Consider the following 25412-nt stretch of genomic DNA (forward strand, 5'->3'; position numbering starts at 1 on the left):
CTGGCCTTCCTTCATTGACTCCTGGTTCATACCTTCCTTCTGAGAACTAGAGTAACTAAAACTATATTCCCATGTCTTCTCTACTATTATTTAAATATCATTATGCCAAATGTGGTTGAGATAATTATGAATTGAAGTTATGCCCTTTAGAAATGCAGTAAGACCAACTTACTTCAGAGGCCAACAAATACTTATCAGACAGGTCCAGTTTCAGAACAACTATCCAAATAGTAGGTGTTCCTTATTTATATCCTAATCAGATCCAGTGTTTTTTACATATTCAGCCTCTTTACTGCACCAGACAAAACCCCTTATGTTGGAGATCAAAGCTGAGGATTACATTGTGTCAAGAACATACTTCTATCTTTCCTTTCAAGCTCAGATATATGTATATGTTAACTTTCTCCCCTCCAAAATAAAATAAAAAAAAAAAAATCCCACATTGAAAATAATTTAAGTTTTTAAATTCAAGCACTTAAAGGTGAATAAATGTCAAATAGTTTTGTCAACAAACTATTTTTTTTTTCATCTTTACCCTCCATTTGCTGATGCTGCTGTAAAGGTCTTAGGCTCTGGCTGTCCCTGCTGCATTCCCTTCTCCTTTATTTGCTGGGGCTGGAATTAGATGATCTTTAAGTTCCTTTCCAACCCAAACCACTGTATGATCTCCCCCAAACATGCAAGATTGCTCTCTGGCATCTGTAAAAGCAAGACTAGGAGCAATAGTGGAATGTTCTGGGAAAATTCTGCTCAGTAAACCCAGGATGTAACTGGGTTTTTTTCCTGTGAAAATGGCAAATGTACATTCCAGGCATAGAATGGCACAGTGAGGAGGTAAAATTTTCGGACAACACAGCTGTCTAATTCTCACAGATCTCTACTGAGACTGAACCAACAGTATGGACACTTGTAAGCAAACTCATGGGAAAAACAAACTAGTACATGACTGCTACCAGGTTCACTTTCCAGTCAAGTTCAGAGCCTTGCTCCAAATCCTAGAGATGCCAGAAGTCTGGAAAATGACCTTATAATACAAGGAGACAAAAACCAAACCAAACAATTTTCCCAGTCTCTTCACAGATGACTGAATCATTTCATCTTAAAAATTTCCCAAAGCAACAGTTAAGGACAGAAAAATCCTAACATTTCACAATAGTACCTGTGCTGCCTATAAAATCCAGTACGTGTCTTCTAATACTACATTTCAAAAACCTTCACAGATCAAGGCAATGCAACATATTCATGTCCTTAAACCTAATTATGATTCAGTACTATTCTGTTAAAAGTCTTGCCTTTGGTTATAAAACAACTCTAAATTAAACAGTTTTTAGAAAGCCTAAAAGAGAAGAAAGGATATACCTACATAAATAAAGAATGCAAATTGTCAATGTTAAAATATCATATATACAGGAAAAATCTTTCCACAGCTATCATTTTTATTGTTCCTTAATTCCGTATTCGTAGACAGACACTGGATTACAGCACCAGCAGAAGACTGGTTACAGATAAAAGGTGAGTTCCCTTTCCAGTTCAAGTTTGTGGAAAAAAATCACCTCATGCCTTGAGGGCAGGAGCAGGTCAAGAAGACACTGTTATGCTGCTACATGTATGGTCAGGCAACTTCATTTTAAAGAGCTAACACATGTAATGAGAAGTCTTTCAAAGAAGCAAATAAGGTCACTAGAAAGAAAGGAAGAGGTTTTGAAAAATGGTCTTTTTTTCATGCATTAAAGTACAATATGATGTAAAAATCTACATATCGCTAGAGCAAAAGAAGTGCCTTCAGCCTGAAAAGGCAAGAATCACATATTTGCTTGAAGCCTGGAATGACTGAGCCACAAACCTGATAGCACTTTCTGTGCAAGTTTCAAGTATGAATACAGAATGACAACGGCCCCTTGCAGCAAATAACTGTACCCTGTACAGCTGACTCTTCCACCTTAGGACTCAAATGATATTATAGACCACTTAGGCGTTTAATGGCATAAATCTTTAATCCTGCCAGCACTATGAATTATACTGAGTGAATGTCTGTTTCTCACACCTATCAAATACGCTTTAGAATGGCACTTCTGCTGCAATCTATTATGAATCTGGTTTCAGATGCCTGGCAGAGCAGAAAAAGATACACAGACTGAATGTCAGGTGTGGCAACTGATAAATCTTTCATTCTCAGATGTGAGTGTGGACCAGTGATATGAAACGGTAAGGAGGAGAAACGTGAGGAGAAAGAGTTTTTGAAAGGCTCAGCAAGAAAGTTCACACTTTAAGTGAAGTACCATGTTTATGTGAGGAAGATTAGAGACAGAGAAGGGCAGACTAAGAATACAAGGAAAAAGATCAGCTTATCGCATTTGTGCCAACAAGAAAAAGGGGAGAAATAAGTTGGACAAGAAAGAAGAAAATGAACGGATTAGGTAAACTAAGGTTGAGAAGAAAAGCACGTTTCATCTGTTCTGGTCATGCTTTATGCAAAAGGATGGACTACCTGATCTTTCAAATACTGTTACTGACCCATTTTCTGTGTACCTGTCTTGTGATTTATGTTTTGAATTGGAGTAAAGGCTCTCATCTAATTCTGAGTATTCCAGGCACTCTTCAGTAAATTCTGCCAACAAGGCTCAGACTTCTTGTCAGTGTCAAAATGTACTAGGAAGCCTTCACAAAGGTTAAGAAAATCTCTACACAGCTGACAAGATCATGGATCCTGTATAAGAACCACTACTGCTGGAAGCTGGTCCTGTCATCCCTTCTCCAGGCAACACTTTCCAGATGGGCAGTGTCATTTTCCCTCCAGACATTCCTGCAACACCTCTCTTGCTTGTCTGACTTCTTAGGTATCTGATAAAGATAAAGAGAGTGGAAATTTATTCAATTCTATTTGTCTGGGTTACTTTTCTGTCAGTTTAGTGAAGTTAATTTTTTCACTGATGAAGAGCTGTGCCAGTGCAAAGGGTGGAATAGAGGCAGGGCTATAGGCTTCCACCTTTTGTGTGGAAAAATGTTGTCTTTTTAACTGAACCATCTGGAAGAGCTACTTCCTAAGTAAGACCTATATCTGAAAGCCTTACTACTACTTACAGATGAGCTACAAAATTATATTAATGCACCTTTATGTCCCTGCACAAGCTTGTGAGAGATCATAATATAAAATACCCAACACAGTCAAAGAAAAGAAACCAAAAGGATGTCTGAAAATAACAACCAGAAACCACCTGAGGCAGTTCTTTTCAAGTCATCTCAACAAACTCCAGCAGAAGAGGAAAAAGGAAGGCACGACAAAAAGGCTTAATCAGTGCATCTTGATTCTGTATGTATTTAATTCAGGAAATGTGAAATTTTCTATATAAACATCTTTTTAGAAAACTAACTAGCTTTCAAACTACTTAATTTTGCATGGTACACACTAATGCAGAACACAGAGACAAAGAGGTTTTCCAGCCCATATACGGTCCTGTTGTATTACTTATGTTTTAATCCCCCACCCCCTGCAATTAAAAACAAATCAGTAGCCAGTCATCCTTGTATCAATCATCTGCAGATCTTCCTTCACCTCATGTCCTTCCACGTCCAAACTATTTGCCCATTCAAATGGCCTTGCATCCTCTATGCACCCTGCTCCTGGTTCTCCCTATCACATCCTTCTCCTCTTTGATAAGGAAATTATATTTATCTATAAAGGTAATGCAGAACTTTTCAACATAGCCACCATCCAGGTCCACTTCTCATATCTTATTTCCAAAAGCCTAATCACTGCCTGTTGTTGTTAGAGAGCATATATCTTTAGTTCAGTATTTATTTCCATAATATAATTCTGTATAAATTTGTTAATTCTATGTATTGTTCCAACTACACTGATACTAAATTGCTCATACCAGCTACAAATCTGTCATACATTTAACAACATAGCAGACAAATTCTGATTTGATTTTTAAAAACTGAATGACTTGAACATAGCTGCCTTGGTTATAAGTCACCATAACATTGGCAGGAAGAAGGGAAGGGACTGATTTGTCAAAATCAAAAGCAGTTATTGTAATTAAAAATACCCTACATTAACTCTATAACCTTCCAGATTAGCTTCCAGGTCTTCATTAAAAACACATTTAGGAAAATGATTCATTTAGTTCATGATATTAGGAGATCTCCTTACATGTCCTTTATATTGGCTCACTGCAGACAGGAAGAAAGTTGAGTAAGGGTGGGGAGAGTATTGTCACTTGGTCAGTTTGGGCTTTGAGGATCAGAAGAAAATATGTGGCAAGAACATCCCAGGATGAAGCTTGGGATACTACGAAAAAGAAAGGATGCAGATGCTAGGTCTATGGCTATCTTGTGGGAATGGCAAAGTGATCTTGGGGTGCTTTGACATTATCATGACAAAAAGAAATAGGTATGTCTACAGAAAGGAGATGGCATTAACTAGAAAACTGCTTTGGATTCAACTGGTCAGGGAAGCACAAGAACTGAAACAGAGAAAAAGGAAAATTCACGTGGTGCCAGGAAAATACTGTCCAATGTAGACATCATCACACGGGTATAATTTTTGGGCAGAAATGTGGACAGTCTTAGGGAAAAAGTGAAGGAAATTCTATGAATTCACTATCTAGGAAAGGGTGAACAGGGCTCACCTGCACACAAACATACACAAGCAGACCTCAGCTTCTTCACTCTTCCCAACTTCCTTCCTATCGAGCCCAGCTAAGCAATGCTTAAAAAAAACCTGTTCTGAGCAAACACTCTGTGTTTTTTTTTAATATCTGTCCGATTTTATTAGTTGTTCAGAAAATTCCTTACCCACTGCTTTTTTTTTCGTTTGTTTTGGCATTATCCCCATTGTGACAACACATTTTTGTCAGATTGCTAATTATCTAGACTCTTCATATCCAGGTCCCAGCCTGTCCAAGACCTGTACTCCTAATATTCAGGGCAATGTGCCTTCCAGTTTTTCACTTCTGATTTAAATTCCTTTTGATTTAATTGACTAAGTACAACAAATGACCTGCTGAGTTTCTTATTAGTAAAAGTCACTAAAAAAGAGTGACTGACTACCTGGTAATTCTCCCTACCTAATCTTAGTAGATCCTACTAGATCTACCACAGCGAATCATCTCACAAAAGTGTCTTTCTGACTGATTCTAAAACCCCTCCAGTAAGTAAAACTTCATAATTTATTTTAGCAAATCTGTTCCAATGTCTAACAATGATTACCATTAAAAGAGTTTTCTTTTTAACATCTAAATTTTTATATCTAAATATCTTCAGCACTCTGACCTTTTTATTGAACTTTCTAATTTTAATAAAAGATTTCACATTAGATCTGAGTTTACTGGCCTCTTGGTTCTTTCCATGTATTAGTAAGAAATACTGAGGAGAAAACTGCACCAAGGGCATTTGAGCACAGCCACTCATCTTGCTCTTCATATGCAATGGAAGTCATAAACATAAATATAATATTTACATCCTACATAGTATTAAGCAGCCATACCGACCTGTTATTACCACAGACAGCATAAGATATTGAACTCAAGACATCAATTTCAGTGGGTTATAGTGCTGAACAAAAAAATTCCTCTGTTGAAGCAGCGTTGGTTTGCTTCTTTTAATACCAGTCATCCAAATCACTTTCAGACAAGTCAATTTATTCTACTATTATCTAATTCAGACCTTACATGCATCTAATTAATTTTGAAAATCGATTTTACTCATAGATGAAGGATAATGTCATGAAGTGAAGCTGCTCATAATTGTGGGCACTGCTCCGTGTGTGATTAGAACCAGAAAGGGAAGTTAAAAGTATGTAGATTATTAAAGATTACTGTGATTTATTGGTTTTAGTACATAGGAGAAAAGCAACAGTTCTTGGGGTTATTTTTCCAACATAGAAAGTTAAATATAACCTAATTGCTTATTTTTGTCTTACTCAGTCTCAGTTACAGAGATGTGCAAACATACTGTGGATATTTTTAGGGGTTGTTTTGTGTGTGGCAAATCATGGAACACAAAATGCTCTTAAAGATTTGTCTTATAGATAATTAGATTTTGCAGTACTGCAGTATCTCAAATCTTAATGAAATGACAGAGAGGAGTTCAATAAATGAATTCGTGACAAAAATAGTAACTCCTTTCTTCTTTCCTTCTACTATGACTACTTTCTAGTCTACTGTAATAAGTTTGAAGTAAGACTCTTGACATAAAGTGTAGGAATTATCCCATGTAATTTTAAAAAATTATGGACTTTGTCCAAACTACTTATATGGTTTTCTTTTGAGGGATCAGACAAGCATTTCCACCAAGTAATCTGGATATTGCATTCTCTCTTCATCAACCATGGAGACAGCTGTATCACATACCTTACATTTAGATGGTTAAAATAAAGTGTGACAAATATTCCCATAAGAGAGTATGAATTTACTTGCCCATACATGTGCAACATGACCTATAGTCTCTCAGCTGAGCCTTCTAGCCAAAGCCTGCTCCTGGGAATGAAATCAGAATCAAAACCTCCTCCTGGAGCTGAACCTTTTGAGGTAGCTATAACACCCTCATTAGCAACAACAGGAACAGTAACAGCAATTTATGTCCCCATTTCCTCAATTGCTGAGTTTCAGGAGGGATGGCACAGCCTACTCCTACACCTGATGAGGGACCTATTATTATAGGCTTGGTTTTACTTATTTTGCAGCAGCATCTAGAAACCTCTGCAAAAGGTCAGGGAGCACATGGTCAGGCACTACTAAGAAAACAGGCTTTGCCCTAAAGAAATTATTAATCCACTCCAGTGCAGCACCAGAAGTGTAACTGCACTTTCTGCTTCTGACTTGGTCTGCAGGGCTCAAACATCCAAAGAACAAGGAGAAGGTCAAGCATGAAGGGATACTATTGTCCTTATACCCTCATATGTTAAAGGTAACATTGCAGCTGTTCCTTAGCCAAATTTTAATATCCTCTAGTGGATGTTATAGCAATATACCTTTTTCTCCATGAACCTTAGGGAGAAAAGTATTGAAATAGTGATTTTATTAAGCATATAGGAACATAATTTCCACCATATCAGCTAATTCATCAGTTCCTTTTCAGAACTTTCCACAATTTTTTGTTGTTTTTTTTGTTTGTTTGTTTTTTGTTTTAATTCAATACTGCTACATATCATTTACTGACACCACAGATACTGTGTTTCGATCTATTGCTGCGATCACGAGATAGTCGAATTCAAGATCCTCAGGACGGTGAGAAGAGTGTGCAGCAAGCTCACTGCCCTGGACTTCAAGAGAGCAGACTTTGGCCTCTTCAGGAACCTGCTTAGTAAGGTTCCATGGGATATAGCCCTAGAGGGCAGGGGGGCCCAAGACTCTTGGTCGATATTCAAGGATCACCTGCTGCAAGCTCAGGAATGTTGCATCCCAACCAGAAGGAAGTGCAGCAGGAGGACCAGGAGACCTCCTTGGATGGATAAGGAGCTGCTCAGGAAACTTCTAAGGAAAAAAAGAGGCTTATAATAAGTGGAAGCAAGGACAGGCAACCTGGGAAGAATGCAGGGATGTTGTCTGGGAGCTAGGGACCAGGTTAGGAAAGCTAAGGCCCAGTTCGAATTAAACTTGGCTAGGGATGTTAAGGACAACAGGAAGGGATTCTATAGGTACGGAGAGAATAAAAGTCAGACTAGGGACATTGTGGGTCCTCTCTGGAAGCTATCAGGAGAACTGGCTACCCTGGATTTGGAGAAGGATGGGGTTCTGAATGACTTCTTTGCCTTGGTCTTCACTGGCAAAGGCTCTAACTACACCACCCAAATCTTGGAAGGCAGATGCAGAGACTGTGAGAATGAAGACCTTGGGGCCACTGTAGGAGAGGATCTGGTTCGAGAACATATTAAAAACCTGGATGTACACAAGCCCATGGGACCTGATGAGATCCATCTGCGGGTCCTGAAGGAGCTGGCAAATGAAGTTGCTAAGCCACTGGCCATCATATTTGAAAAATCATGGCAGTCAGGTGAAGTTCCCAACGACTGGAAAAAGAGAAATATAACCCCCATTTTCAAGAAGGGGAAAATGGATGACCCGGGGAATTACAGACCAGTCAGTCTCACCTCTGTGCCTGGCAAAATCTTGGAGCAGATTCTCCTGGGTGGCATGCTAAGGCACATGAAAAAAACAAGGTGCTTGGTGACAGCCAGCATGGCTTCACTAAGGGGAAATCCTGCCTGACCAATTTGGTGGCCTTCTATGATGGGGCTACAGAACTGATGGACAGGGGTAGAGCAGTTGATGTCATCTGCCTGGACTTGGGCAAAGCATTTGACACTGTCCTGCATGACATCCTTGTCTCTAAATTGGAGAGACATCAATTTGATGGATAGAACACTTGGTGGATAAAGAACTGGCTGGATGGCCGCACACAAAGAATTGTGGTCAATGGCTCAATGTCCAGCTGGAGACCAGTAACAAGTGGTGTTCCTCAGGGATCGGTGTTGGGACCGGTCTTGTTCAACACCTTCATCGCTGACATGGACAGTGGGATTGAGTGCGCCCTCAGCAAGTTTGCCGATGACACCAAGCTGTGTGGTTCAGTTGATACGCTGGAGGGAAGGAATGCCATCCAGAGGGACCTTGACATGCTTGTGAGGTGGGCTGATGCCAACCTCATGAGGTTTAACCATGACAAGTGCAAAGTTCTACACCTGGGTGGGAGCAATCCCAGGCACAGCTACAGGTTGGGCAGAGAAGAGATTCAGAGCAGCCCTGCGGAGAAGGATTTGGGGGTGTTGGTCGATGAGAAAATGAACATGAGCCGGCTTCAGTGTGCGCTTGCAGCCCAGAAAGCCAACCGTATCCTGGGCTGCATCAAAAGGAGCATGACCAGCAGGTCAAAGGAGGTGATCCTGCCCCTCTCCTCTGCTCTTGTGAGACCTCACCTGGAGTATTGTGTGTAGTTCTGGTGTCCTCAACATAAGAAGGACATAGAACTGTTGGAACAAGTCCAGAGGAGGGCCACGAGGATGATCAGGGGACTGGAGCTCCTCCTGTATGAAGATGATAGGCTGAGGAAGTTGGGGCTGTTCAGCCTGGAGAAGAGAAGGCTGCGTGGAGACCTCATAGCAGCCTTCCAGTATCTGAAGGGGGCCTATAGGGATGCTGGGGATGGACTCTTCATTAGGGACTGTAGTGACAGGACAAGGGGTAACGGGTTAAAACTTAAACAGGGGAAGTTTAGATTGGATATAAGGAAGAGATTCTTTACTGTAAGGATGGTGACATGCTGAAATGGGTTGCCCAGGGAAGTTGTGAATGCTTCATCCCTGGCGGTATTCAAGACCAGGTTGGACAGAGCTTGGGTGATATGGTTTAGTGTGAGGTGTCCCTGACCATGGCAGGGGGTTGGAACTAGATGATCTTAAGGTCCTTTCCAACCACAACTATTCTATGATTCTATGATTCTATATATATAATATATCTTTTAGTGTAGGTTTAATCTGCGAAGATCCTGAGGTAAAACTACCATCTCTTTGGATATCTGATGCCATGGGACTGTAAAGTCTGGAGAACTTTCCTAAATCCATTTATGAAGCTGAATTGAGTTCTCTGATTTAATATGCATCAGATATGATAAATGGGTATATATGAAGTGGAAGACTGTTTACGAGTTCAACAATTTTCTATCTGAGGAGAAGACTGGGAATCTGAGGAGAAGATTGACTGGTGGGCCCGCACTCTATCATCCCTGTGACAAGCATTAAGAACCTCTCATATTTTTTTCAGGAACCTGATCCATCACAATATTTAAGCACGTAAATTGATCCAAATTAACACACTTACATATAAGTGAAACATTAATCACAGGTCCAAGCCCTCTTCTGGATAGGAATCAACTTGATTCTCAAAACACCACAAACTGTGGCATGAATATTGTGAGAAAATCACAGTGAAATTTTTTCCAAAGGTCAGTTATCAGCAAGAAGCTAAAACAGGTGGAAAACCTCAAGATGCTGTCATTCTCACTGTGCACTGATATACAAATATTTTAATTAGCATCTTTCTTTCTGCAATGAGCCTTCTCTTTCTGCTTCTGCTTCCTGTACACTTATCTATTTCCCTGGCATTTAACACTGCTGAAAGTGGCTGTGCGAGACAGTCATTTGGTATCACTCTTCTCAGTATTGATCTGCCCGACAGTGTTGAGTCCTGTTACAAATTTTCACATGAGAGAGGGACAAAGTTCTGTTGACACAGCACATGGCTAGATTAACCTTGAATGCTAATAGATGCTGAACAAGAGAGCCATGGGCTCATTCATTATCTTAACTACCACTAACTTGTCAGGTACCATATCAGCATCTTAAGGCTAGAAATCATTTGATATTTAGAAGTAGCTCTTGCACTGTTTTCAGTATGTCAAAGAAATTATGACCTACTAGCATGTGAGAAGCTCATGCTCAGAAACAAGATGGTCTGGGAATAAGCTGAAATATCCCTACTGGGCTCACAGGAAGGTAAACATGACACTTCATGTTTCTGAGCATTATAATGGCAAAACACATTACAATTATTTATTTACAAATGTCCAACACTGCAGTAGCATGAAATGGTCTTCTGACACCTAAGGAGGGACATGGCAGACAAGGTAAACAGGTATTAAGTATATTCATCCACTTTGTATTTTAGAAGAAAATGCGCATCTCTCTTTAGCAATTGTGACTAATACCATATGTTGTGGTAAAAAGCTTTAAATAGTGTAGATTTTGGCCTACAGTTTATAAAATGCATTTTTGAACCTACTGTTCCAGGGAAAATCCAAACTATATATAATTTAAGGTTTGGGGGTTGCATTTTTTTTATTCCTCTCATAATCAAGAGGGAAAAGTTGCAGTTGGCATTCCTGGGAAGCTTATGTGCTGAAGCAGTAACATGTTGATGTCCACAAAACTCATGATGCAGCATAACATGGTCTATAAAGAAGAGTCCATCATCCTGCTGTAGAAAAGGCATTGATTTAAGCCACCAAAAGGGACATCAGTTTCCAAGAACCAGTCAGCACTTAAACAGAAAAAGTAAACATTCCAGCAGTCCCACTTCATAGTATATGAAAGGGCTAGATTGTATATGGGAAGGCTGCTTCTACTTTTCTGGACTAAAAAGAGCGGAAGTACTCCTATCCCATATGTGCCAGTGAAGTCCTCAAAGAGCCATGTTGCTAATTACTTAGTTTCTCTTTTACAGCAAGTATCAAGTAGGAAAAGCTCCAGCCCTTGGCAGAGTTAGTTTCTCCACTTATGCCTAAGAATGGCAGAATACAGTTTGCTTGTCTTCTCAGACTGCCAAAGCAATGCCAGCCAATACCAAGTATAGTACTTTTAAACATATTCATATTTGCCTTTTAGATACTTAAACCATTTAGATTATTCTTCCTTAAAAACTTAAGTGTTACTTCAAAAGTGACTTAAAAGTCTAACTTTTTGATCTCATGGGAAAGCCAATGCTCGTCACATTAGGGATGAAGGTGAACATGTAATTGTAGACAATCTCCCCACACCAGCCTTCCAAGTGCATATGAAATATCAGCAATTCAGCATGCTGACTAATAGCATCCTCATGGACACATCAAAATAACTGCCCTGCATTGAGGGGCCCTCTGTCTTACTGGTTTTCTTGCTTTGCCAGCTTTCACGGAAGCTTGGGATTCTAGTGATTTTTGAAAACACAGCATTAGGTTCACTTAAAAGCAGAAGTGCTTTTGATGTTCAGAGCCACGGATCATTACCTCATTTGCCCAACCCAGAATACTGTGACTATTGTCACTAGAGTGACAAACTGCTTTTTGAGGTCTGATCTGACCCAAACTCAGGTACTGACTGGCTCTGCACTATGAAATCTGAAGGTAAGAAGTAGAACAGTCTGATCAGAAATAAAGTATCAGAGGAATACAGTATATTTTTTGCTACTGATTTCTCTTACAGCCAAATGTTATCAAGTATTCACTAAGCACATAGAATATAGGGCCTTTGCAGCTTTTAATTGCTCTTTAGGAGGAAGAAACAAAACAAGCCTATTGCTGGAAGAGACTCCTAATTCTTTTTGTGAAACGTTATTATACCAGGTGAAGATACTCTTTGGTTAGCTTTGGATGTACTAGATAAAGGAAAAGTTTAAAATTCAGAATTAACAACAGGGTATGAATTTAACGGCAACTTAAAGGCAACTTAGAAGTATGTTGGAGAGAGCCCATATGTCAGGGGAAAGAGGAGAAGAGTCAAATATTACCAGTAATAGGCATGAAATAACTTTTTTGGCAGTGGACTGAAATCACCACAGTGCTCCCTAAGGAGTGATTTACTGCTCTCATTTGTCTTGCACTACTCAGAGTGCACTCCAAAAAGCAACCCTTATTATAACTGTCTATCAGCAAGCGAAAGGCCAAATTACTTATGGCTTTTTCATCAATTTATACTGCAAGACTACATCTCAAGCACTAATTTACCTGGAAACAAAACATTGCTCCTGTCTCATTGCAGATTATCTCTGCCTAAACCACTGATGCAATGATTCATGAATTATTTGCTTCCCTTCAGTCAAGTATGTGCACATTCTCCACTGATGAGAAATGGCCAATCATTGCAACAGTTCTCAACTTCTGCCTTTGATTACCACAAAGAAAAACTGGCTCAAAGTCAGAGGGTTTATTCCAAGCCAACTCCAAATTTCAAAACAAAATTAAAAATGTGTATTGCAGTTTGGGAAAAAAAATCTTTTTAAATTTCCTGCAGCAGGAAAAGAGATCAGTTTGAAAACAGGTAAAATCCCTTAGCTTAGAGTGTCAGTATACTTGTCAGCCTTTTGGGCCATATTCTGCACATCTCCAGTCAGCACAGCTTCAGTTTTTCAGGTTTCTAGCTCCTTGTTTCCCAGATATTTCTAGGCAGTAAGTCTGAAAGCTCCTGATGCTCAAATACATGAATTCTGAATACTTTCAGGGGTTTTGGCTGATATCTTTGAACTTGGGATGGACTATATGTTGATACATCTCAAAGGACATTGACCCTGGAAGCTATCGGTTTCTTGGCTCCAGGGCAGTTAATATAGGAAGTCTGCTTAGGAGCCATGGATTGCGAAAACCTTGACTGGTGGCTTCGGAATCACAGATCACTTTGGCCAAAGGCAACATACAGGGTAGAACCACCTAGAACTGTGGGTGAAGCACTACAGGAGGCAAGGTGAGCCAAATACACTTCCAAATAAATCCCATCTTTTGTCAAAAAGTGCTAAAGCAACTTTTTTAATATTCTCCTTTCAACATCTGCTCCCAGCTAACTTGACTTTTCACTCTGGTGTTTGGTGTTTTGTTACTGAAATGAGAACTCATGATTTATCCCTGATTCCCACATTCTATGCTGTTGATACTGCCAGCATTTCTCTTGATAGTATCATGTGTGAAAGAACACATCCTAGATCTTGGCATGATCACTCTAATTGTGCTCCTTCCTTCTCTACAGTATCTTTCACTTTTTAACCATACCGTGAACACTTCCAAGCAAACCCCTTGCATTTCATCTTGGTTACTGCAGCTATGTATTTATCTGGATCCCATGACATTTTAATTGCCAAGAAATACATTCAAAAGGAAAATTTGCTAAGACTAACTGCCAGCAGCTCTAGCACTCACTTGAAATGAGAAACCCTCCAGCAAGATTCAAGTGCTGGGGTAGAACAAAAACTGCAGAATCAGATTTATATAATCCAGATGGGTGTCATAAACAGAAACAGACTTTCTCTAAACTAAAACGGATATCTAATTATTTATACAAAGCAGAGCAAGTCCAAGAGCAGAGTGTTTGTGCTACTCAGCCTTGCAATAATACACTGAAAATAACAAACTTGCTCTGAGTGTATAACACTTCCACTCTTCTGTATTGGATGATGGTGCCATATCTTCAGAGGTAGTGGTAGGTGTTATCTTTGACTTTTGATGAAAAATGCAAGCAAGTATGCATTTCACACAAGAATATAAGTTAGCAGTTTTCTTTGAATGGGCAACAGTACTATTAGAACCTGCCCGTGTTCAAAACCCTTCACACCAATGGCTCCTACTCTTCTTGCACAAATGTAACACAGCCAAGTACAATCAAGTGAGAGATCAAATGAACATTGCTATGAATACATCAATGCATACTCAAAATGCATGCCATATCATCATAGCCATCTTCATTCTTCCTACGTCACTTGTGACCCCCACACAACACAATCTTCCCATGTCATTCTAAGGCAGTGTTAGGAGGTGCATTCTGGTGCCAAGATTTCTGATTTCTGGGCAAAACTTCAATGTGCATGATACACAAATAATAGCATTAATCAACTGGTCCTGCCCATGAAGATATTAACTGAACATTTGTTCTCAGTGATCTACTCAACTATTTTGTCCAGCACTTTTTTGGCTACTGCAGCTGATGACTTTTTTTGATGCCAACACGGCCAGTGCAAAATCACATGTGGAACATTACTGATGGTACTTGACAGCCCTTTTTTTATTCTCCTAGGAAAAGCACAGTGTTGAATTAAAGTAGTAAGTTTTCATATTGGTGCTATCAGCAACCCTCAAATCTCAACAAAGAAAAAGCCCTTGAAACACGTAATAAATATGTTGATGATGATGATGATGATGGCTTGGCTTCGCGAGCAAAGATTTGGGTTGGGCTTTAACCATGCTTACTACAAGCACGATGCATGCAAATCTGGTTGGAAAAAAGGCTGCTTAGGCAATCAGGAAGTGTCCGACCACGACTGTCAACTCCTGAGCTAACTCAAGCTACCCACGCGCTGGTCCGCCCACATGCAGCGTTGGATCTGCAGCTTCCCATGAACTTTGTCACCTACCGTTTAGACCCTCGCCCGTCCATACAGACAAGTGAGAGTGAGCCCTTCCAGCCTGCACAGTGGATGTTTTAGGTGAAGGGCAGCTTGCGCAGAACTGGCCCCACCCTTTAAACCTGAGGTTTAACTGCCATGGCCTAGTTAGCTAGGACAGTGACAGCAAAGTCCACAGGTCGTAGGTTCTGTAAGAGTGTCCTTCTCTTCGATGGAAGACCATACAAGGCTAGGTGAGCGCCATCAGCCCGGGTTTGAAGATAGGAGTTTTCCTTCTCCTATGAGGAAGGCCTGTCATCGCTAACAAAGATTGGGAAGACCTTTACCCATCTATTCTGAACAAGACTGTCAACTCCTGGGTCAATCACAAGCGACCGATGACACAACAGCACAACAAGCATCTAGGCGGGTTCTTAGAGGTGTTCAGTCATAAGCCCGCAGATGGTAGCCTCGCACCAGTGGCTCCTCAGCCAAGCGCACGCACCAGGGGTCTGAACCTGTGGTTCCTCTCGTACTGAGCAGGATCACTATTGCAACAACACATCATCAGTAGGGTTTTTTTTTCTAGGCATTGGTATATCCTTCAGCAAACTCAGACATGGAGTAAAGAGCAGTGTACAAACCCTTTATAAAACAAAGCAGCATTCTCACTAATACAGAAAACACTCCTGTGAGCTGTGGACTAACATGTTAATTTTTTTGACTCAATAACACAAACAATTTAGGCTCATCATAGTGAAACTGAGACAATGCCTGAAATGGTAGGCAAGATTAAGCAAGAGTATGACTAGCTCACTTCAGATATTAACTCATCAATTACACAAAGAACTCCCCAGAAAACAATAATGTTTTGTGTAACACAGTAGAACTAGTTTTACAACTTCCCCCTCAGAGTAAGGAAGGATCTAAAGCCTACCTTGAAAATAACCAAAACATTAGTACACAATATCTGTGCTTTTCAAACCTCAGTCAATATTCAGGATATGAATAATTTAATTATTCTGCTTTTTAAATTTTCTGATCTCAGTTCATGTAGTCTATACATAAGCAAAATGCTATCTTTCTTGAGAAGAGCTCTGCTTATGATGGCAATCCAATTTGTCACAGCAACTAACATTCAGAATCATTTAAATTGGCATGGAAGTCTGAAAGAAGCTTTATAAATCTCAAAGTTGTTTGGAACAGCTGGAACAGAAACTAGATTTTAACCCTGAATTTTAACTTTAGAAAAAGCTCATTCTCTTTCTTAGAACTGAACCAAAATTTCAGCCACAAACAGCTCTGTACTTTCACAATAGAAATATGACTTCCAAATGTTTTATTATTTATGGCCCCAACCCAATTTATGAAAGAGTTTACAATTTATAATTTAAAGTTAGAGTCAGTATATTCAGCAGTGCCCCACTATACTGTGAAAACTACCACTATGTTCTGCTGGTGGAATTTATGAATTTTAGATAGTGTCTATATTGTAGAATTTTATGTTTAGTGTATTATGGGCATATTTCCATTTTTCTGGTCATATTGATCACCTGTGTATAAATAGATGGTTGATACATTTTTTATAATATAGAGAAAGAATGAATTTCATATACCAAATTAGAATAGGCAAAAACAAATTTAAAGTCCAGATCTGTCTTTTTGCAAGCTTTTAATCATTGTGCCCATTCTAGTAAGTATGCTTCCTTATAGTTTCATCAGTCACATTTAGTAATTCATTATATCCGCAGAAATTAATGAAAGCCATACAAACAGCATAATTTACCTTGAAATGCATAAAACTGACAACAGTTAGTTAAATGAATTAACAAGGGAGGTCATCTTACCTGTCAGGCAGAAGACGAAACCGGGTGTAATAAGATGATAGATGAAGAACCACATGGTTATCTTCTGTAAAGCGATTACCTCAAAAGGAATTGTGCCTTGCAATACCATCATTCAGAGAGCTAAAAATACCTGATTACAGAGAAAGAAAAAGGAGTGAATAATTCTGGCATAAGGCTTTATCTCATATCACATTTCACTTGCCAGATTATCTGTCTAAACTGAATACTTAAGAGTTACTATAGGACAGAGTCTTTTGAATAATAAATGCATTTTCAAATTTGCTGGATCAGGTTAATGATCTCTCTCATTCAGAGAGCACACTGCTTAAAGAGGACTCAGATTTTCCGGTGATAGTAATTAATATGGTAAATGTTAATTCTGAATATCCACTTTTAGACTCATCTTTCTAAACCCAACCTTCCTAAACCAGATCCTTTCTCTATACACATTTTGTATTATTACAAATGTTAAAATATTACATAGTTTGCAGTATAATAAGGAAAGTCCAGATCCTATCATACTTCATTTCAGTAAATATTACATTGCAATTAATGATTTCAAAGTGTCTAAAAAGAAAATTACAGTGAAGCTGGAGTACATTAATCTCTTTCAGGATTCATGCATTCTGTCTAGTATATAGTTCCTTTTAATCTTTCAACATACAATTCTTGATCCTTTGGAAAGAAAGTATTAAATTTGATGAGTTTTCTTTTAAATGTTCAATATAATCATTATTGCCATCTCGTATTTGAAGTTTTCTCTTTTCCCTACAGGAGAAACTCTGCCTCTATATATCTTAAAACCAAGCTAAAGAAACATGCAACTTCTTGTGAATATTCTAAGATTTTAGGACAATTTACTTTTGTAACAGCTTTTACTTCATAGAATCATAGAATGGTTTGGGTTGGAAAGGACCTTAAGATCATCTAGTTCCAACCCCCCTGCCATGGGCAGGGACACCTCACACTAAACCATGTCACCCAAGGCTCTGTCCAACCTGGCCTTGAACACCACCAGGGATGGAGCATTCACAGCTTCTTTCAATCAGAATATTTTGCTAGCTCTTTGTTTCTGGCTGGTACCTGTTTTCTTTTTCTTTAGGGCAATGCATCATCATGTTCACAGTGCGCAATTCTCTTTTTTGTGAAATGGATTTCTTGCCATGAATATATAAGTGCATCCTTTACATCCATCACGTCTTGTTCAAACTTGTTCTCTTGATTAGTTCTGCTGTAGCTCTGGTTAAGTTACAGTCTTCACACAAAGCAAGGCTTTCACCTAATCACTGACAGAATACTGTTGTATCTCAGGCACATGCTGAGAACATCCATTCCTCTCAGTATAGTCATTTTGTTACTATTTCATTCTAAAATATGCTTATACATACTTGAATAGCCTTAAGTAACATGCATCTTAGGACATGTTGCATGCTAATATTGCATTGTGACTTTTTGCAGGGTGTAATCATGTCCAGCTTCCCATGCCAAGCAGCAATTATTCTGATCATGGCTTCTACCACTTACTGAGACTCTTGCTCTTTCCAAGTAAGAATTTTTAACAGATTGATCTTTTTTTCTTTTTTTTTTTTTTTCCAAATGTTTAAGATCTTGTTTTAAAACTGCTTTGTTTTTCATTTCCAACACCAAGGAAAAGGCAGTTTTGAATTTCAAAGTACATGTACGTACCTGACTCCCTAAGTATGCTTGTGACAAACGATGCTCTGATAACAGCGAGCCCTTGGTTTGAGCTCCTGCTGGATAGGCACGTCCTAGTGCAAGTCTCATATCTCCTTGAGGTAGCTAAGAAAATGCCTTGGCCATCAGGGCTTACACTTGTCCCCTCTTTCTCAGAATAATGCTAAGAAGATGTTGATTTGAGCATGACTCAAAGAGTGAGCTTTCTTCAGAAGAGAGCTTCATGGGGTCTTCTTTTAAATTCATATTGTAGGAAAATGGCAAGAAATATCACAAGATATCAAGAAATATCACAAGAGTATTTCAGCTCAGAAATTACAGGAGCTGTTGCACATCACATTTTTCCTTTCTTTAGCACATAAGATCTCTAACAAAAAGGTCAAAACTGTATTAGTTGCCATGACCCTAAAATCATTGCTGTTCTAAGAAAACAGTGCTCAGCAAAACACAGACAAGAGCTAAACAGTGATATCCAGAACAGATTTATTTAGAAATATTCCCTGGAAAAAAAAAAAAAAAGCTCTTAAGCTGGCAATGAGTGCATGTGCTTACTGTAGCTGGATCCAAGGGAGGATTTTCCTAAACAGCTTTACCCTCCTGTTTCTGCTGGCACTAAAGTTTTTTCAGACTCTGTCACACGAAGGATATTCACAACTATTTCAGGCATCCACCTTAAAGAACAAACGTATGAACTACTGTGTCTATATAATTCCTCCAAAAGACTGTGGTAGTTTAGAACAACAAATTACTTTGTGTACTTTTCCAGCAGCCATGCCCTGGCTACGAAACTTCTTGTATTCTGACAATGCCTCGCCTGGAACATTTATTTCCAAGTGACATGAGTTGAATTGCATAGTTAGGCTGAAATAATGCACATAATTAAACAGCAATGAAACAGGAACTCTGTTGGGAACAGCAGTAATTACACAGTAACTCATGGTGATAATAAGTGTGCTCAACTGCATTGACAGAGGAAAATGTTCAGAGTAAACCTGTGGTCTCCCTCCGACATTACAGGCACAGACAGAAGATCCCTCCTCCCTCTCTTTTGCAGAATTCAGGCTCAATTTTTAAAAGTGACAATGTCCTCTAGACCTCCAAATATCCCCTTCTGTTGGCTCAGAAAAAAGAATGATTTTAACACCAGTTCGAATTACAGTAAATAAAAATTGTGTCAGTAAATTCTATAAATACCTCCTTTTATTCAGATACAAAAATATCCACCCTGCTAGGATAAAATCCTTCCCTTGGTCTCACTTGTTTCGGCTGAGTGGGCTCTGTGTATATATGGCACATCCATCCCTCCTGATTTATCTCAGCTTGTGGGTGGGAAGTGAGGCTGTTTCACATCGCTCTGTTGAATTTTGGCAGAACTGCCTGCTATGAGATGAGACAGCATGCAGGTTATTGCCTGTGTGTCTGAAGTGGTATGGCTGTACATGATGTTACTACCCAGCTGCCCAAGGAGTCTCGGCGTGTTTGAGGCAGCAGCCCTCACGCCGGAGGCAGCACTGTGAGCCGCAGCTCTGATGTGGCATTATCTGCTGCCTCTTTTGCTTTTACAGCTCTCAAGCTTTTTCCTTCACAGAGTGAGGATTTTGCTGCCTAAGTAAAAATAATTCCTGAACAAAAGAATAGTCGTTAGTATGACTTGCTTTTCTCTCTTGTAAAAGCAGAGTGTGACTGCACACCCGGGCACAGTCCTTTTAGTCTGCACAGAACACTATCCTCACAACAAAGCATCATAATTTAGCACGTAAGACCTTTTTAAAATATGTAATAAAATGAGCAGGCATTTAACTGCAACTATGTCAGGTTTAATTACTATCTAATGCTCATTAGCACATTTAGGTCCCTTTCTACAGTTCACTTTCGGAAAAGAGCCAGTCACCGCTACAAGGCCTTTGCCCTGCTAGATTCAAGACAACCCCTCCTGGTGTCTGCAGTGCAATCCTCCCAATGGAGGTGGGGGAAAACTGGGACGTCAGCTGCTGAATAGGAAACACGTACAATTTTGAACACAGGGACCTCCCAGAACACTTCCAGAGGCTTTCAGTGTCTCATGATGCTTCATTAGGATGAAAAACGTTCCCAGGATACAAGGGTAGATCTGCCTCTCTATACTACCCAATTGCTAATCTCTCAAAATGCACTTTAGGAAAATGTCTACATTTTCTTCCATATTCTATGCGGCTTTCTTCAGGTTTTCACCACACACTGTGGCCTTCACTGAGGAGAAAAAGACACTTGTTTTACAGCTATGAAAATAGCCAGCGTTTTCCATCACTTAATCGAAACATGTAGATGACATCATCATCTTGGAAGGACATTAAGTATTCATAATGTAGACACAAAAAGAAATCAGAAACAGCAGGTAATGAAAGTCAGCTGAATAAAGATCATATAAAATAACAGTGCAAATAGACTACATAATCCACTAAATTTGAAATCAAGAAGGGGTGGGAATAGACAAGAGAAAGCAGAGCAACAGTGGGGGATATTAAAAGGGTGAAAAGGAAGCAAAGAAGCAGAATCAACATTACAAAAGACAGCAATGTCATCTGGGACACAGAAGTGATGTGCAGGGAGAAGAGAAGCTATAAACCAACCCAAAAGGGCACTTAGAAAGACAGGGAGTAAGGGGAAGTGATGGAGGTGGAGCTGTAGGTAGATAAAAGTGCATGAGGATTAGCAGTCACCTCTGCCAATAAACATCAGCATTTTCCACAGAAAGATCTTCCCTGAACCACCTTTGCCAAGGCTTTCACTGTGGAAGCAGTGTGATCACTGAATCAGCCCCTGACATCTCAGGGCTCCTCTCAGGATCCCCAGATGCTTAATGGGCAGAGAGGGGGCAAAGGAAAAAGTTTAAGAGCTCTGGTTTGGTACACTTAGCTAGGAGAGGTAAATCAAGATGCTTGTTATGATTCTCACTTGCTGGTATATTATGACAATTACACACGTTCAAGCTTTAGAAATGGTAGAGATTCTGTCCAGATTAGCCTATAAATAGATACAACAATCTAGAAGAAATCTTTGGTTCTCCACCCTTTCTCAAAACATGAATATATATAATTGCAATAATTCAGTGGTAAATTAACACAGTGGCAAGTTATAATCAAAGTGTTTTAGGAGCCACACAATACTTCAACCTAATCAGTGTTTTGTATTTGTTTCTACTTCAGGCTCTTTTAGTGATTTTAGTACACATCAAATTGCTTGTCATCTTGGTTTTCTTTAAAGAGTTGGCGTTTTTTGGTATGACAACTAACTTCTCACAAGTCTTATTAGTTGCTCAGTATTTAGAATTACCAAGAAACTTTTGAATGTAGCAAAAATAATGATGTACATTGCATATTATTTATGGTCCTTTTCTACATTTAATTCAAGTCAGACTATGCCATTAGAGAGGGCACTACATCTTATTCGAAAGTCCAACTTCTCAACTATTACTCACAACCCCCCTATTTACTTCCAAAATTAGTACCTTAGCCACTAGCATTTACTACTCTTCCCTATTACCAGAAAGGTGTAAGACAGTCCATTGCCACTGCACAGATTTATCTCATTACAGTGGTCTGGATGACTGTAAGTGAAGTTCCAAGCCAGCCCTGCTCTTATAGCACTGCTGCATCTACAGAATATTTTACATGCTAGCTGGCTAGCATTTAGAGTCCAAGAGTGGCCTCAGTTCCCTTCACAAAGTTTGTGAAAACTCATTTCCTTTTGATCATCTTTGGGTTTTGTAATTATACTCTTTGCTTTTGCCAAATCTGTTCAAGTGGAAATGGAAGTTCAAATCCACTGCTCCCAATATTGCCCACTGGTCCAAACAGTCCCTCATCAACAGTCATGCTTCTAATATTTCCCACATGATCATATTTGAAGAATATAGCTACTCTCTGCATTTCACATGAATGAAAGCCAATGAAGAAGCCCATCAATTTGATGGCTCATAAATAGGATACTATTCTTGAATAGAATTTACCCTTTCAGGGACAACATGCAATAACATAACAACCCTGAACTTGGAGCAAGAAGCAGTCTAATTCTGCCCCACCTCTCAGACCAGTTACTGATTTCTTCTTTCCATTGCTTACAGGTGATAAAAACCAAATAACTAAAGTCCAGAATCAGATCATCAATAGACAGGCTAAATTAATAAGTGGTTCTACCACTAATGGACAATTCAACCAGCTCTATATTTCTGTATTTATGCTTAATAAACACTGACTTGGAAACATGAAGAACCAGTATCTCAGATGTGATGAGGATGCTAGGGTTGTTACAGGGCTTGGCCCGGTTTCAATGGGAAACCTTAGCTTTGGAGTGCAATACAAAACTTCCATTCTTTTACAAATACTTATAAATACACTTTTTGTGCCTTCTTTTCCACTTAAACTCTCATGTCAATATGCTTAAAAGAACTAATGTCCTGGCACACTGATGATTTGGAATACACCATGGCCCAGAGTTACCTATTTGACCCCTGTCTGTCCCCTTTGGAAGCTATGACTTCTCTCCAGGAAGCAAGCATCAAGTCAAAAACAAGTTCCTTCTCCAGACATGTTTTGAGCAATGCTTTTTCCACCTGAAAGCAATAGTGCTATTCTACAAAGCAAGAAAGCATAGCACCTATATCAAAAAAGAAAAACATAGTAAATTTGCAAAAGATTGCTGTAAGATACAGAAGGTACCAGGGATCTGAATGGGAACCTTACTATTACAAGATGTTTGCTTTCTGTGGCCACTTTCAAATGCAAGTAGGACAACACACAGGTAGTTAATCACGGTGTGAATTTAACTCTCCTGCTTCCTTTACAGTTACACATCAAAGTATTCAGACCTCAAGAGTCAGTTGTTTCTTCAGGCAGTTGCTCAGTAGGCACTTTCGTTTTTTTTGTAGGCAATTAAGAATCCCTATGGGACTTTTCCTTGCTTGCCTGCTACATCATCCTTCCTATTTTCATTTTTTTCATGCTTTGTTTTGTCTTTCTGCTATTCAATCCTCTCAGATAGTTCATGTAACTAATGAGATGGCTTAGTTTTGTTATTTTCACCCATAGATTCATTATTAATCAACACTAATTCTTTTCCCTACACGTATTTTATAGCAGTCACACATCCATCTCATCTTGCAGTTAATCAACAACTCTATAATGAAGGGTCATTTAGTATTGATATTATAAACATATTTTATTAGGAAATGTAGGCATTTTCTAGTTTGTGGTAAGCCCAGCAAATCCCAAAAGCCCAATACAGTTTTGTTACTTTCCTTGAGCCACTGAGCTGCAAAAAGGTTTTGTTTTGAAATACCTTCAGATAATGAAGTGTTCTTAGTGGTACTTAAGCACTGTCTTTAATCATCATGTCAGCAGCAAAGGGTCAGGCAGCCAGTCCTGCAAGTCACTATTTACACCATTTGCTCTATCAGCAACTGGCTGTTCTTTCTTCTAAGGTAATAAATAAGAAAAAGTTCACTTACTGCTGCCATAACTCACAGGCATTACTCACACTTTTCTGAAAGCATGCTGCTTTGCTGCTTAAAGACTGCCTGGTAAAAAAAAAAATCAGCAAAAAAAATCAATAAGCCTCCTGCCAAGCACTGAGCATCACACGCAACAGCAGAGTACCCTGCTCCTACACTTGCATTTGTGTCTTAAAGCCTAATCAGTTTAACTTTGACTCCAAGATAACCAAACACACTCAAGGGCCTAAAAGCAGCATGAAAAAAAAAGTAAATAATCAGACATGAGTACAAATAAATATCCATAATTAAAACTGGGCATTCTTTTATATGATAAAGAGAAGGTTTTTTTTGTTAATTTGGCCAACAGCTTTCAAGGGACAAAACCCATTAACTTCTCCAGTAAAATTAAGTGTATAACTGCTGTTATCTTGTTGAGTTTCAATTTTGTTAGAGTTTATAAAGGAAAAGAACAGACTATTCAGTACATAATCTTGAAATTAAATCTTAAATAGATTGATTCCAGAAAAAAAAAAAAGATAATTTGAAAAGTTCAAAAACATTATATGAAAATCTTTATCACACTTTTGCATTTTGTACCTTTTTTCACATACTCTTGAACTTAGTAATGCCTTGGTATTCAACAATCAATGAAGATAAGGGAATGAATGGTGCATTCAATAAGTTCATAGCAGATGTATTTATATACATAAAAATTTAACAGTTTGTCCATTATATCTGTAACTCAGTATACCCTATAACATACTTCCTATTGTACAGCCAAAGACAAGCTCAGTGGGAGATTTCATCTTCAAACTGCACGTTTCCTAGCAACTCTCCTTAAATCAGAGTAGCTTTTTTTAAATTTACATCAATCACTTGGAACTGTTGAGAATGCTTAAAAACATCTCTTTCATCCTGTGAATAAACAGCTCGAATCAGACTAGCAGCTGCAAAAAGGAGAAAAAAGGAAAATCAATTCAATGTTTACTATAATTTGCTGGTGAATTTCAGAATAATACATTATTTGTGCCTTTTGGTTTTAGGCTTACACATTTCAGGATAGATATTGGTCAGATCCATGGGCATTTCTTACAGGTTTGAGCTGCCATCTACCATTTCAAAAAGCCTCTGTGTTTTAAAGACTGCTTTTCAGGGATACTTATGAAGTAGACTTACTTTTATTCTTAAGATTGTAAAAGACTAATGATGGTTACTCTTGGTTTCATTAGCTATAACTAAAGCATTGTTTCTGTAGTCTTCAGATGTAAAAAAAAACCAAACAAATCCAAAACAAACCAGAACAAACAAACAAAAACAACAAAAAAACAAAACCCTTTTTTTAAAAAGCAGAGTTTATTGCCTGCTAGTTAGCAGTTGATACTTTTCACCTTGTGTTCTCTATCAACCCCAGTACAGCCTCAGGGGCACACAGTACCTACAGCTTCAAGCTGACAGAGGGTAGTTTCAGATTAGACATTAGGAGAAAATTGTTCCCTGGGGGGGTGCTGAGGCGCTGGCACAGGTTGCCCAGAGAAGCTGTGACTGCCCCATCCCTGGCAGTGT

The 25412-nt window shown here is 38.9% G+C and overlaps 1 protein-coding gene across 1 annotated transcript in view; it reads right to left on the reverse strand.

The window, feature by feature from the left end:
• The window catches only part of CNTN1 (contactin 1), a 138703-nt gene that overhangs the window by 72147 nt on the left and 41144 nt on the right, over positions 1-25412 (reverse strand). Inside the window, exon 2 of the mRNA XM_057403655.1 lies at positions 16685-16814. Within this exon, the coding sequence (XP_057259638.1) occupies positions 16685-16796 (112 nt within the window). The 5' untranslated portion in view covers positions 16797-16814. The remainder of the gene's footprint in view (positions 1-16684; positions 16815-25412) is intronic.

Source organism: Pezoporus wallicus, unplaced genomic scaffold (assembly GCF_028554395.1).
Source record: "Pezoporus wallicus isolate ANWC-B61680 ecotype Strahan unplaced genomic scaffold, APGP_CSIRO_Pwel_v1 contig_7274, whole genome shotgun sequence".
Taxonomy (NCBI): Eukaryota; Metazoa; Chordata; class Aves; order Psittaciformes; family Psittacidae; genus Pezoporus; species Pezoporus wallicus.